At 42.1% G+C, this 14,936-nt stretch overlaps 1 protein-coding gene across 1 annotated transcript; it reads left to right on the plus strand.

Annotated features, from left to right (window-relative positions):
• Window positions 1-2,796: 2,796 nt before the first annotated feature.
• Window positions 2,797-10,091, plus strand: LOC115549181 (interferon-inducible GTPase 5-like). The gene is made up of 3 exons (XM_030364236.1): window positions 2,797-2,931; window positions 3,611-4,158; window positions 9,061-10,091. Exons 1-3 carry the CDS (start codon window positions 2,840-2,842, stop codon window positions 9,669-9,671), a joined length of 1,251 nt encoding a protein of 416 aa, XP_030220096.1. The 5' UTR covers window positions 2,797-2,839; the 3' UTR covers window positions 9,672-10,091.
• The last annotated feature ends 4,845 nt before the right edge of the window (window positions 10,092-14,936 follow it).

Below are 14,936 nucleotides of genomic sequence, written 5' to 3' on the forward strand. Positions count from 1 at the left end.
ATCGTTGGAAAAGATGGCATCAAACCCAGCACTGAAAAAGTCAGAGCCATCTCAGATCTGTCCAACCAACGTCACAGAGCTACGCCAGTGCACTGGGATGATCAACTACCTGGATCGGTTTCTCCCAGATCTGTCTTCCATCATGCACCACATTAACAGCTTATTGAAAAAAGAGACTGCGTGATTATGGGGAGAAGCACAGGAAGAAGCTTTCAAGCAGGTAAAGACTATGCTAACCACTGCACCGGTCCTGGCAAATTACAACCCCTCCAAGCCAACAGTGGTTAGTGCAGATGCCAGCAGCTTCGGTCTGGGAGCCGCGCTGTATCAGGAGCAGAGGGACGGCCTCAAGCCGGTCGCCTTTTGTTCAAGATCACTGACTGAGACAGAGCGGCGGTAATTTCAGATCGAAAAGGAATGCCTTGCTGGTGTTTGGGCGTGTGAGTGGTTTGTGAGGTATCTACAGAGCATGGAAAACTTCTGTTTGCAAACAGACCATAAGCCGCTCGTCCCCCTGATAAACTCATACGACCTCGACAAAGCACCCGTAAGATGTCAGAGGTTATTAATGCGCCTGACGAAGTTGAATGTTGAAGCTGTTCATGTTCCAGTGAAGCAGATCATCGTGGCCGACACCTTGTCCCGCAACCCTCTGCGAGAATGTGGTGAGTCCGACACAGAACACGAGGTCAAAGCTTATGTACAGAGGGTGATATCAACAAGACCAATAACAGCTGACAGATTGGATAATATCAGAGAGGCTACTAGCCAGGATGTCATTCTGCAGACAGTTGCCCGCTGCACAAACGAAGGCTGGCCTGTAGAGCTGACTCATATTCCACATGCGTTGCAAAAGTTACATGCAGCCAGAGCCCATCTTTCCGAAGTTGAGGGACTCCTTCTGCACGACGACAGGATTGGTGTTCCCTTATCACAGCAAAATAATGTACTGTCTCAGGTACACCAAGGTCACCAGGGCCTCACTAAGTGTCGACAGAGAGCAAGCATGACATGTGTGGTGGCCAGGAATTGGACGAGATGTAACTGAAATGATCAAAACATGTGAGTTCTGCCTGAGAAACAAACCTACTCAGAGGAAAGAGCCGTTAATGACCACGCCGCTGCCATACGGACCGTCGCAGAAAATAGCAGCAGATATTTGCGAACAAGCTGGTAAACAATATCTTGTAGTGGTGGATTATTATTCACGGGACATTGAAATTGCACATCTGCCTACCATGAGTAGCCAGCAAGTTATTTCTCGCTTAGAGAGCATGTTTGTCAGGTGGGGGATCCCGCTCGAGCTTGTATCAGATAACGGCACCCAGTTCACTTCGGCAGTGTTCAGGCAATTCAGCGAAACGTATAACTTTGGACATGTCCAGCCCCCACTATCCACAGGCTAATGGGGCGGCGGAAAGAATCCTGCGTCAGCCTGATCCTCACCTGGCACTGATGAGCTACCGAGCCACCCCGATTACTGCAACAGGTCTGAGCCCTGCCCAACTTATGACCAGTCGACAGATCAGGACGACAGTCCCCATGCTGCCTAAGCAGTTGCATCCAAGTCCTATTGACCATAAAGCTGTTGGTCAATAGAGACGAGCAGACAAAGAATGCCTATCGTTTCTTCTACAACAGGCTTCACTCAGCACAACCTTTGCCTACTCTCCAGCCGGGTCAGAGTGTCAACGTCAAACTGGATGGAGAAAAAGCCTGGAAGACTCTGGCTAGAGTCATTGGAAAAGCACCGGAGCCCAGGTCCTACTACGTGCGAACTGAGCAGGGCACGGTCGCCCGCAGGAAGCGGAGACATATCCAAGAAGTGCCACAGTGCCACCTAAACCATGACTCTTCTTGTGACATGGGTCCCACTCCCACTTCTCCTGTTGCCCCTGACACTCCAGCTACAGTAGTACCCATCAGCCCACAGTTTTCTCCAAGGAGAACCTTGGCAGGGAGAGAGGTTAAGGAACCTGTCCGGTTCATGGACTATGTTTCAAAGTAGAGACGTTTATCTCCTTTGTTGTGAATGTGCAGCATTTTGACATTTTTATTTTCTGGTTTAATGCAACTTAAATCTTAAAAAAAAGAAAAAAAAAAGGAGGAAAGTGAGGGGTGTGAGAGACAATATTGGTTATAAGAAATTGTAAAGCAATACATGATGTAATTGTGTTTAAACATTGCGACGGTTTCCACTTGTTATTACACTTGACTTATGTTAAGAAGTGGCATAATTATGTTTGTTATTAAGCCTGTTGGGCAATCTAAGGAGATGTGTTGTTGATATGGCTATTTCTATGTTAGCCACTAGAGGGCGAAACAGCCTCGTGGATGGGAGTTCAAAGGTTAGTGACCTACGTGTTGGAGTCACATGATATAGCTCGGTATGCAATGTCCGTGTATGACTTTAAACCGAAATATTAAACAGTCAACTCTTCAGCATGAGTCCCTGAGTTAATCATAACCACAAAGTTAGGACTCATGGCACGCTATAATCATGAAATCATGTAATTATGTTATCATAGCTAATTATAATATAATTCACTTTAAATTCAGGGAAAATACACGACCTGGCCCGATATATTATCATCTGCTATATTGTTAAAATAAATTATTATTTAATAAAAAATTGGTGTATTATTATAAAGAGGGCCTGCAACTAGTGATTCAGATTCAGATTGTTAGAACAGTTAGGCCTATACAGCGTCATAAACCAATACATGAGCAAATGTATTTTAATTCCAGTTGTGTTTTCCTCCTCCAGCCGTGGTTTCTTGGAAACCACGTGTGTTGACTTCTATCTCAGTGGCCCCTCCTACCCTCTGCCTGCTCTTATATGGGCTCTCCTGTAACGTGCACTTTCAGTATTTTAGAGACGCTTGTACAAAATCAACCTCCAAAGCATCGACATCAACAAAGCAACGAAATGTAAGTGCTGCCGTCCAAATGCATATTCAAGTGAAGAATATCTAAAGCAATGATATGTATTGAGATTGTATTGTATACTGTAAGGGGTTTCTTGATGAGCTCCACTGCAGTTTCATCAACTCCAACAGAAGGAACCGACCTAAAGCTATTTAATCATTGTTGTTTTATATTGCAGGTTGTATTAGTTAACAGAGTAGTAAGGACATTGAGGACTTAAATCCGTGGATATGAATGGGTTATTTTTTTATATTTTACTCTTAATTTGTAGATATTTAATTCTATATAGACCATATTGTGTTCACTTCTACATTTATTTCTGCAATGAATGCTTCAATGAATATTTCCATACTTCCATATTTGTGTATTTCAACATTTATCTTTTCCGGTATTCCCCGGACTAGAAAATATGTTGCAAGTAGGGAGCAACACAAACACAAGCTTGTGACGATTAAAACCGTAATGTTTGTGTTGTGACAATCATTTCTAGAATGAATATGAATCGAAGAAAGTACATTGTGTGCATGGGAATGTGAACAGCATTTCGACACACATCTGATAGCTCAGTATATGACCGAAAGTAAAACGAGAGCAACATGACTGTGGTTCCAGTTGAGTGTTTCTGACTAACCTGTCGGGCAACAATAAGTATGACTGAATTCTGTCTTTCTTATTCTTAAAGGAGTGCCATGGAATCAAAAGTGATTGAAGATCTTAAAAACGCCCTGGAAAACCTTGACTTGGTCTCAGCTGTGTCGATAATCAACATCAAGTATTTGGAAGATACAAATAAAATTCCACTGAATATTGCTATCACAGGAGAGAGCGGAGTTGGAAAGTCCGCATTTGTTAATGCCTTCAGGGGGATAGACAACGCAGATGAGAGAGCGGCCCCTACTGGTGTGGAAACGACCAAGCCTGAGTCTTACCCACATCCTATATACCCAAATGTTACATTATGGGATCTACCGGGAGTTGGAACATCCAAATTCCCAGCTGATCAGTACCTGAAGCACTCTTGGTTTGAAAATGTAGATTTTTTTATCATTGTATCAGCTGGTCGCTTCAGAGAGAATGATGCCAGGCTTGCTCAGGAGATCAAGAAAATGGACAAGAATTTCTACTTTGTCCGCTCTAAGATTGATAACAATCTAAGTGATGCAAAAAGGAGCCAGAGGGAGTATGATGAAGAAAAGACACTACAGAAAATCAGGGAAAACTGCATTGAAGGTTGGTTTTTCTCAGTTAGTGAATTATTTAATAATATTGTTTGGAATGTTTTAGACCATTTTGTTTTACATACATTTCAAAATGATCTATCTTTGAAAATGATAGTGATCGGGGCTTCCGGTTGAGACACCGACACGATGGCAGCATAGAGTAACAGCTCCCGAGTATTTAAAATTCTCCATGCTCCATAAACATCGAATTACATTTAAGAACTGAACATATTGAGTTAGAGGGGCAAGGATGTCAGCTAGGGGTAAAAAAGAAGGAAAATAAATAAAAAAAACAGGGCAAACTGGGACTCAAAGTGGAAATGCTAACGCGGCTAGTCCTGACAGAGAACCTACGGCTAACCTAGCTTTGATCCTCCAAGACTTAAGAGACTTTCGACAGGACAATAAATTCCAACTGGAGGAAATCAAAGGAGAAATAACAAAAACTAACAATAGACTGGAGGAGGCCGAAGACCGAATCGAAAAGGCAGAAGAAAGATTACTAAATGTCGAGGGTGTTCTGTCAGAAATGTTAAAACTCCATGCTCAAATGGAGACACAATTAACCGAACAGGAGAGCCGCTCACGACGAGTAAATATCCGCCTATATGGGATTTCAGAAGGGGCCGAAAAGGATAGTGCATCAGTGACTGAGTTTGTAGAACAACTGCTGGGTAATAACCTCGACATTGCTGATACAACAACTCTACAAATCGAGAGAGCCCATCGCTCACTTGGACCTAAGCCACCGCCACACGCACAGCCAAGATCTATCGTTGTCAAATTCGCCAGCTTCTGAACCAAAGAGATGGTACTTCGCAAAGCATGGCAAAAGAAGGGCTTGATGTTGGAAGAAACACGTATTAATGTTGACAATGATTACCCGCCACGCATTCTGCAAAGGCGAAAAGAATATACCGAAGTAAGAAAAGCTCTCAAGGAGCGAGACATTAAGTTTCAAACGTTGTTCCCTGCCCGGCTGAAAGTGAAATTCCGGGAAGGAGAGAAGATATACGACGCCGTGGAAGAGGCAACGAAAGATTTGTCTAAGAAGGGATTCAACGTCGTGCCTGTCAAGCAACCTGAGACAATGATGGAGCGCCTACACAAACTAAGTTGGCAGAGAAGTGGACGTGCGCGACAAGTGGAAAGCACCAGCTCTGGAACCTCTCACTACAAAGAGCGGCTGCAAGCCTTCCGAAGAGATGATCCACCCCGGAACGTGGACAGTGGATAGTACCCTGATGCAAACAGATTATCCAACTGATTCAATCTCCCGCCTTGGTTTGGTGAGTTTGATTATGTGACTGTTTTGCCCATAATAGAGCAATGTGACTATTTATGACCTAGCGACTAAGCTATATTTCTAAGAATCGGGACTATGGACATGGAACTCTGCTACATGGTCACCTCTGAGGGCCCTCCCACTTACCGAGGGGGGGGCTTTCCCTCAAAGCCACCTTTTATAATCTGGTGGAGGGTCACAAACAAGACCCATACCGTGGAAGACGTTTTTATGTTTTTATTTTTTCTTTACTTTGTTAAATGTTCAAATGTTGTTTGTTTACAGTTGATCTTTACTGTAAAGGGGACGTTTTTCACGCAAATGCAGGACATGACTATTGAAGTAAGCCTTAATGCAAAGTATAAGATTAGCCACATATAATGTTAATGGTTTAAATAACCCAGTCAAAAGAGGGAAAATTTTGTCAAAGCTCAAAAAAGACAAAGTCCAAATAGCCTATCTCCAAGAAACTCATCTAAATGCCACTGAACATGCCAAACTAAACAGAATGGGTATTAAACATGTATTTTCATCATCTGACAAATCAGGACATAAAAGAGGGGTAGCTATACTGCTACTGGAACTATATCCCAATAGCCGAGATTATACTTATTACTCCTCTCCACATGCAGTATACACTAGAATAGATTACTTTTTCACTTTTAGTAGAGACCTACACAAAATTGAGAGGTGTGACATAGGCCCAATCACTCTTTCAGACCATAGTCCTGTATTTATTGCTCTGTCCTTGAACAGAGAGCAACGATCTACACTATGGAGACTGAATTCAAATATATTGAACAATCCAGACACCAAGGAGTTTTTATCAGCAGAAATTAACACATTCTTCGAACTAAATTTACATCAATACTGGCACATAGAATTGACAAGATTCTACCTAATTTAATACATGCAGACCAGACTGGTTTTATAAGGGAAAGGCAAACACAAGACAATTTGAGAAGAACCCTTCACATTATTAATCACATCATACAAAATGGCACAGAGGCAATGCTTATAAGTCTAGATGCAGAAAAGGCCTTCGACTCTGTCAGGTGGTCTTTTCTGTATAAAGTATTAGAAAAGTTTGGCTTTCATAAATCTATCATTGACACATTTCAAGCCCTTTATGACAGTCCTTCTGCCAGGATTAAAGTTAATGGTGCCCTTTCAAAGGCATTCACCTTGGAACAAGACAGGGATGTCCAGCCTCACCCCTGCTTTTTGCTTTATTTATTGAACCACTCAGCCAATGGATACGACAGAATTGTGAAATTAAAGGATTAAATATACATTTTGAGGAACACAAACTAGCATTATTCGCGGATGATGTATTAGTCTACCTAACACAGCCTTCTCTGTCATTCCCTAAACTAATGACTGTTTTAGAAAAAATATGGTGCTCTATCAGGATATAAACTAAATGTTCAAAAGACACAAGTGCTTACTTTTAATTATGATCCACCTAGTTCCTTGAGAGAGAAGTACCAACTGACATGGGAGGCAGAACATATACGATACCTTGGTGTTAATCTCCCAAAAGATATTTCAAAACTCTCCAACTTGAATTACGGGCCGTTAAACAATAACATTAAATCTGACATACAGAGATGGAGCCTCATTCCATTCTTAAGCCTTCATTCCAGAGTAGAATCCATAAGAATGAATGTGCTGCCGAGATTGTTATACCTTTTCCAAAGTCTCCCAGTGGAAATACCCATGAAACAGTTTATCGAATGGGATAAAATGATATCAAGATTTCTGTGGCAAAGTAAGAAACCTAGGATTAGGTATAAAACTCTCCAGTTTTATACCTAATCCAAAGATTGTGGTGGACTAGGCCTTCCTTGTCTGCGTGACTATAACTATGCAGCCCAATTAAGACCTCTGGTATGATGGTGCAACCCATCATATTCTGCGAGATATGATATAGAGAGCAATATGTCCCATCAGATTCCTTTAGCAGCTGTTATGGCAGACAATAGATTAATGAACAACATGATGGTTAAAAACAACCCCTGGATTAACACCACTTTGAAAACATGGCAGAAGACAATAAAACTCTGTGATTTGGAAAATACACTAAAAATACTAAGATGGTGTGCTTTTGACACAGATTTCTCTCCTAATAGTCTGGACTCCAGATTTAAGACTTGGATCAATGGGGGGCTTACGACTTACTACAGCTTTGTAAATAAAGGAACACTTAAGAGCTTTGAATTGTTGCAACAAGAGCATGGACTACAACGCCAAGATTTCTTTAGGTATCTCCAGGTTAGACACTACTTTCAGGAAAATATAACCAGAGCAATAGAAGGGCAAAAGACAGGTATTTTGGAAGTACTCAAAGGAGCAATCAATTCATCAATATGCAAGAAGATTGTGTCTAGACTATATCAAGGGTTGCGCCAAGCCAGTCCAGACAACACTCTATATATTAAGGAGAAATGGGAAAAGGAAGGTGGTCTTTTAATATCTGAAGAAGATTGGGAATGCTTATGCAGACTACAATGGAGAACAACATCCTCAAATACTTGGCGAGAATATAGCTGGAAAAATTTGTCCAGATTTTTTATAACACCACTACAACAACGGACCCAATTACCTAGTACAGCCTGCTGGAGGGCCTGTGGAGCAAATGAGGCCAATCATTTTCATATCTTCTGGGATTGCCCAGTACTAACTTCATACTGGCGAGACATACACTTCCACCTGGAAGCAATCTTTAAAGTTATCATCCCATGTAGGTTTGACACTTTATACATAGGAAACATCTCATTTGACTCATGGGATTACAGAGATAAAATTTTGTTACTTATACTTCAGGTGGCAAGCAAAAAAGCAATCTCAAGAAGGTGGTTAAAACAAGACTCTCCTACCATATGAGAATGGTTGGAGGTGGTTCATGTTATATATAAAATGGAAAAGTTAACCTACTCCCTCCGAATTCAGACTGACACATTCTCTAGGATATGGTCTAAATGGACTGGGTATATTGAACATATAGGCTTACGATCAGATTTTGTCTGAAGCATTCATTTTTTTTTTTTTGGCTGTATTTGTATATATCTATATATATATGCTTGTCCTTTTTCTTTTTATTTAATCTCTCTTAGAGAGGCATAGTGAAACTCCCCCTTGTCTGAACTGTTCTTATTGTTAAAAAAAAAAAAAAAAAAAGGGCCTGGAAAGAAAACTGTTATTGATATGAGGTAGTGACACAGATGAAAAATCCTTGTAGTTATATTTTTGTATTTGGTTTTCTTTCCTTTTTATTGTATTTTGTTTTTCCTATATATCAGGCACCTGTAAATCATAAGAGAAACTATGTAAAAGGAAAAGTATCCTACGATGTTTGAAACTTGGTGGCCTCAATAAAGAAAAAAAAAAGAAAATGATAGTGATCCAGATATTTCCACATGTGTTCATCAGCAGGAAGAGAACTGTTGAAGAGCTTATGCAGTAGCAGAATGTTGACAATTTATCTGCTATGCCCAGTACAGAGGATCCTTTATTATTACCTTTTTTTATGAGTCGTAGTAAAGTCAGATAAGGTTCAGTTAAAACATGCATTACCAATAGCCTTTCTAACCACATTATGTTCTACCTGTATTCCATTTCCAACAGGACTTGAAGAACAAGGTGTGGCGTTTCCTCAGGTCTTCCTGGTGTCTAGTTTTGATCTCCATTTGTACGACTTCCCTGCCCTCCAGGAGACCATGGAGAGAGAGCTTCCTTCACACAAAAGTGATGTTCTGACCTTGGCCCTTCCCAAATTCTGCAAAAGCATCATTAACAAGAAGAAAGAGGTCTTCCGTTCACAAATAAAGTACTATGCTTTAATGTCTGCACTTGTAGCAGCTCTACCTATCCCAGGGCTTTCCATTGCTGCTGATTTAGGAGTTCTGGTCGGTGTTGTTGGAAGCTATTTGTTCGGGTTTGGTCTCAATAAAAAGTCGATGGGGAAACCCTCAAGTGCCAAGCTTCTGGAGAATCTAAGGGCAGTGATGAAGTATCTTTATTCTGGAAATGATTTTACTAAGAAGCTTGTGGTTTTAATGCTGCGTTCTCTACCACTTGTTATGTTGTGTGAGGCAGCAGAGGAAGGTTCCACATGGATTCCCTGTCTTGGAATCCCAATTTCCTTCACTTTCATTTACACATTTTTGAGTTCTGCTCTTGACAGCCTATTTGTTGACACAGAAAATTTTCGGATGAAGGCATTTGAAATGAATTAATGTCAGGTAATAAATTAGCCTTTAGCAATGTAGAACAATGAACATTCCAACTGAATAATTAATGTGTAATATGCAAAGGGAAAAAAAAGGTAACTCTATAGTAAATCATATAAAGTGTGTTTGTTAATGTCTTCCAAGTTGATCTTCATTACTGGTAAAACATGATGTTGGGATAATGATTGGTTATTTGTTTTGATTGGCATGCTATGTCCAGGCCTATATTATCCTATTCCTATATATTTGTACATGACATAACCTGAACTAACGGTCACTAATAGAGAGTGGTGGAGAGTGGACACATTCTTTGATATTTTACCTAACAGATTACAGTTTTACACCGATCAATGAAACCGTTCATGTAAGCATTGATTAAACTCCTAAATTGTTTGACAGCCATATTATTAAACAAGTAATTAAATGCTTGGTTTTCAACCCCTCAATGAATAGATAATTAAACCAAAAATGATAATAGCTTAACATACAATGGGGTGGATCATTTAGCACCAGGGGTTTCAACAATTCACAATTTACAATTAGGGCATTTAGCTGACGCTTTTATCCAAAGCGACTTACATCGTTTAATACACACATTGACACACCAACGGCAGAGTCAACCATGCAAGGCGACCGCCAGCTCGTCAGGAGCAGTTAGGGTTAAGTGTCTTGCTCAGGAACACATCAACACTCAGCTAGGAGGAGCTGGGGATTGAACTAGCAACCTTTCGGTTACAAGACAACTGCTCTACCTCCTGAACAAATAGAGGGTTCTGAGTGACTGAATCACCTGCTTTTTGTCTGTAGTTTGTTTTTCACTGTAGTTAACTGCGGAAAATCGCCACGGAAAGATCTGATACTTGATTCTGATAGTCTCAAAGCCATGATACAATATAATGGCTAACCGTCCTCCCCTGTCAACTTGTAATATGTTGCCCCCCCCCCCCCCCCCCCCCCCCCCCCCCCCCAACGTTGTCGACATGGTCTGTGGTAACATTTCTGCTGCAATAACGTATTGTATTAGTACAGTATAAAACTATTATTAGAAAGGCTGTGAAGCCTTGAATTCACTTTATACAGGATTCAGGATTTGGCATCAGTTTCAACGCTATCGTTTAGAACTAAGATGGCTGCTACTGGTGAAGGTCCCTACAAGGTCCTGGTGAAGCTGTGTGTTTGGCCTCTTGTAATTGTTCCTAGTGAAGAACTCATGGGTGACTCCAGCTGGGGATTGTGGGGACTGGCTGAAGGAACAGAGGGTCAATTTCCACCTGGCCCCAACTGGGCAGCAATTGATTTCCACATATGGGCACTTACTTATGTTCAGACAATCTGATTAGATAACTTAACGCATTTGCTCTCTCAGGCATTTAAGAATCGGGTCGTAAATGACCTAATCTGAGTGAAAATTCCTGTTCATTTGTGATCATTGTTCTCCTGTCTGTTTTTAACATTCAGCAGACTTGGCCCTTTGTCATCTCCGTGAGAACTGGCCAAAGAGATAGTATCCTGCCAGAATCTGGGCCATTAAGGGGTCTTTTGGTTTGAGGACCGTGCAATTTTCTGGCAGATGTTAGGAGGGGCCTCTGAGATCATTTTTAAACACGTGGTTTCCAAGAAACCACTGTTCGAGGGGGAAAACGGAACTGAAATTAAAAGACAGTTAAATCAGTCTGACCCTTTTTTTTATCCGTATCAAAATATTTTTCCCACTTATTGAAACTGTATAAATGAAAGGGTATAATGAAGCCCCAATGCTCCGATTTTATTTCAGACAATTGGTTCATTACGCATAATACAATTGAGTCTGCTGTTCAATGCCTCAAAGGTCCATAGTCAGCTCTATAAAGGTTGTTAAGTTCTGCAGGATGATTCAAACAGTTAGACTCTAGGTGTCACGGTTAGCGGGTGGCAGGCACGCAGGTAGGACCCAATATCAGACAGTTCAATAAAAGGATAATTTATTAACGCAAAAGGCAAGGAACACGGGTGACGTGGGTAACACAGGGAACACTGGGAACACAGGTAACACACAGGACATAAGTCACCACAAACTAAAATGATCCGACAAGGAATAAAGGAAAGACAAGGGCTTGAATACCAAACACACACAGGGCACACAACGAGTAACAGCTGAAACACATTAGGGGAGGGAGCAGTAATCACACAGGAGGGAAACTTGACCGGACATGGGGAGAAACAAGACAGATAACAAAGTAAAACAGGAAACACACCAAAACAAGACAAGGAAACCGACAGACCATGACAGTACCCCCCCCCTTAAGGGTCGACTACCAGGTGACCCACGACATGCAAAAAAAAAAAGTCAAACCCAAATAGGGTGGGTGGGGATTGCGAGGAGGAAAGAACCAAAAAAAATTCAGGAGGCGAAGACAAAGGCGAGGTAGAGGGCGGGCCCCTTCGGAAGGTTTAGAAGGTGGGACACTTATCATTGTTCTTCTGTCTGTTTCGGAATACACAGTTGGGATTGCACCGTTGATGCCAACACTTTCCACAGGCCACACCGTTGTTCTTTTTGACATTCAGCAGACTTGGCACTTTGTCATCTCCGTGAGAACTGGCCAAAGAGATAGTATCCTGCCAGAATCTGGGCCATTAAGGGGTCTTTTGGTTTGAGGACCATGCAATTTTCTGGCAGATGTTAGGAGGGGCCTCTGAGATCATTTTTAAACATATGGTTTCCAAGAAACCACTGTTGGAGGGGGAAAACGAAACTGAAATTAAAAGACAGTTAAATCAGTCTAACCCTTTTTTTTATCCATCTTATTGAAACTGTATAAATGAAAGGGTATAATGAAACCCCACTGCTGCGATTTTTTTTCAGACTGTTGGTTCATTACATAATACAACTGAGTTTGCTGTACAATCCAAGAATTGTTATAACTTTTGGAGCCAAAAAGTCAGGAAAATAGTAATACTATCGAATACAATAGCTTTTTCTCGTAGGACCCCTGATAACATACTTTTCAAAGTTACACACACACACACACACTCACACACACACACACACACACACACACACACACACACACACACACACACACACACACACACACACACACACACACACACACACACACACACACACACACACACACTCAGAACAGCTCAGCTATTCTATATTTGATCTCAAATGTATTCAAACTTGATCACATTAGCTATTTGTTTAAAGGTCCCATGGCATGAAAAGGTCACTTTCTGAGGTTCCCCAACATTAATATGAGTTCCCCTAGCTTGCCTATGGCCCCCCAGTAGCAAGAAATGGCGTAAAACGAGCACTAGGTGTCCGGCTCCGCCTTTGAAAAATAAAAGCTCAGACAGAGCGAGGTCACTATGGGGACAGGGGGGTGTACAGGAGAGGTGACTACATGACCGATAATATATAGGGGTTCGAGGTCTGCTCAGGAACGAGGGGGGAGAACTTTCAGTATATGTGACTCTACAATTCTGAAACATCCAAAGTATTCCTGGAGGCCTCCTAGAGCCGGACGCTACTGGCTACCGACGTGAGGGGCTTTTGCAGGTAGTGTATGTTTGGCAGCTAGTGTGCAACAACATGTTCTAGTGAATCCCTAGGGAACAAACACCAGCGGCTTTCGGTTGACCAGGCTAATCTCCATTTGTAGCCCCTCAGTGTGTTGTCATGAGGAGACTGTGGGAGAGGAGAGAGAACCTTCTGGAAGGAGGAGTTCAATAATCACCGCTATTGAGATTACATGGTGCATTGCCTTGTAATCAACAATTACTCACTTTTTGAATAAAATAAGCTTTGATTTGCAGATTGTTAGTGTATTCTTTTGCTCTCCCACCTCATCATGTCTCATCCTGCTGTGGTATAAAGTCTGCTGGGCAGGAGGCCCTTATTATAAACCGTTTAGCTTCCAACATTGTCATAAATCAGTCATCAACATGACCTAACACAACACCATATACCTGTTAGGAATGTCTTTTTTATTAACTGTGAAACATAGCCGAATAGCCGATAATTATATTGTTTGGTAGGATTTTGTTGATAAGGAAATAGGGCAATATGTTTCTGTATCCTCCATACGGTTTGTGAAAGGGCCAGGCGTTTTTAAAAGCGGCTGCTGTTGCTGTCGCCGCTGGGCTGCTGCCGCCGAAAGTTTCAACACGGGGAAAGCTGAGCGGTAGGGCAAAATCTGTGCGCGCTCATGCGGGCGGCAACACTTCCTGGTCCTACAGCCGCGATTGGTACCGCCTCCCCTCTGCTGCCCTACCCTCATTGAAATTAATGGAGGTGGCGAGTAGCTGCGCGGCGGTGTGAAAGCAGCTTTACTGTGCGTTCACACCAAACGCGACGGGGCGACAAGATCCCTTACAAAGTGAATGTAGAGATGCGTATCGGGCGAATTTTTCGCGAGAGAAAACCGGCGACAAGTTTTGATTTGTCGCGCCACACTTTCGCCGTGCCCAGGCGAGCGTGTTCGCGAGGATTTGTGGCGCAACAAATTCTCTCGAGTTGAAATATTTCAACTTTGACGCGAATTTCGCGTGATGACAGCCAATCAGCGTTCAACAGCGTGGCAACTGAGTGACATGTGTAACGTAACAGCCAATCAGCGTTCAACCGTCAAACTCAGTGCAGTGCAGTCCGGGGTGAACTGCAGCATGGAGGAGAAAGTGATTGGTGCCGTTTGCAACTCCCGGAGCTCTATATATAATAGTATATGATATAATATGATTGTATATGTAATATCACGGCCAAAAGCTCTGTGCACCTCCGGATGGCCGTAGCGCGGGGAGCTCTCATAGGGATTGGGCTTCTCGGGGTTTGTTTACCGGAGTTGCTATGGTTTCCGGTCTTGTGTGTTCCAACGGTTTATTAGGTAGGCCTATCTAATAAATCTCTGCTTAATCAATACTTCATTCACTGCCTCTTCCGTGGTCATTACAATATTATGAATAGACTGTCGGGTCTAGGGTTCTCGAGGGTCTTTCGTGTGTTGAGTCCTCCGACATCTCTCCCTCTTCCACAAAGGGTAAAGACATGCAATGGTGGTTATCTTGTTGTGGCGCGACAAATTCGACAAAACTTGGACAGCGACAGATTATGATTTGTGGCACGACAAAACTTCGGCGACAACGCGAACGGGCGACAAATGTCGCGTTTGGTGTGAACGCACAGTTAAAGATACGGACAACGAAACGGCGCGTTTGGGGAAAGCTCAATGTGGCTCTTAGAGGCTTTAATACTGCACCATGGCTGAATGTCGGCAACGTCCTCAAATA

The sequence above is a fragment of the Gadus morhua genome, chromosome 8 (genome assembly GCF_902167405.1).
Source record: "Gadus morhua chromosome 8, gadMor3.0, whole genome shotgun sequence".
Classification (NCBI taxonomy): Eukaryota; Metazoa; Chordata; class Actinopteri; order Gadiformes; family Gadidae; genus Gadus; species Gadus morhua.

What these genes read in the sequence shown, in the direction of transcription:
- LOC115549181 (XM_030364236.1), top strand. Translation starts at nt 2,840, where the DNA reads ATGGGCTCTCCTGTAACGTGCACTTTCAGTATTTTAGAGACGCTTGTA. An exon ending in CATCAACAAAGCAACGAAAT is followed by an intron (nt 2,932 to 3,610) that starts GTAAGTGCTGCC and finishes TTATTCTTAAAG; the next exon opens with GAGTGCCATGGAATCAAAAG. An exon ending in CAGGGAAAACTGCATTGAAG is followed by an intron (nt 4,159 to 9,060) that starts GTTGGTTTTTCT and finishes CATTTCCAACAG; the next exon opens with GACTTGAAGAACAAGGTGTG.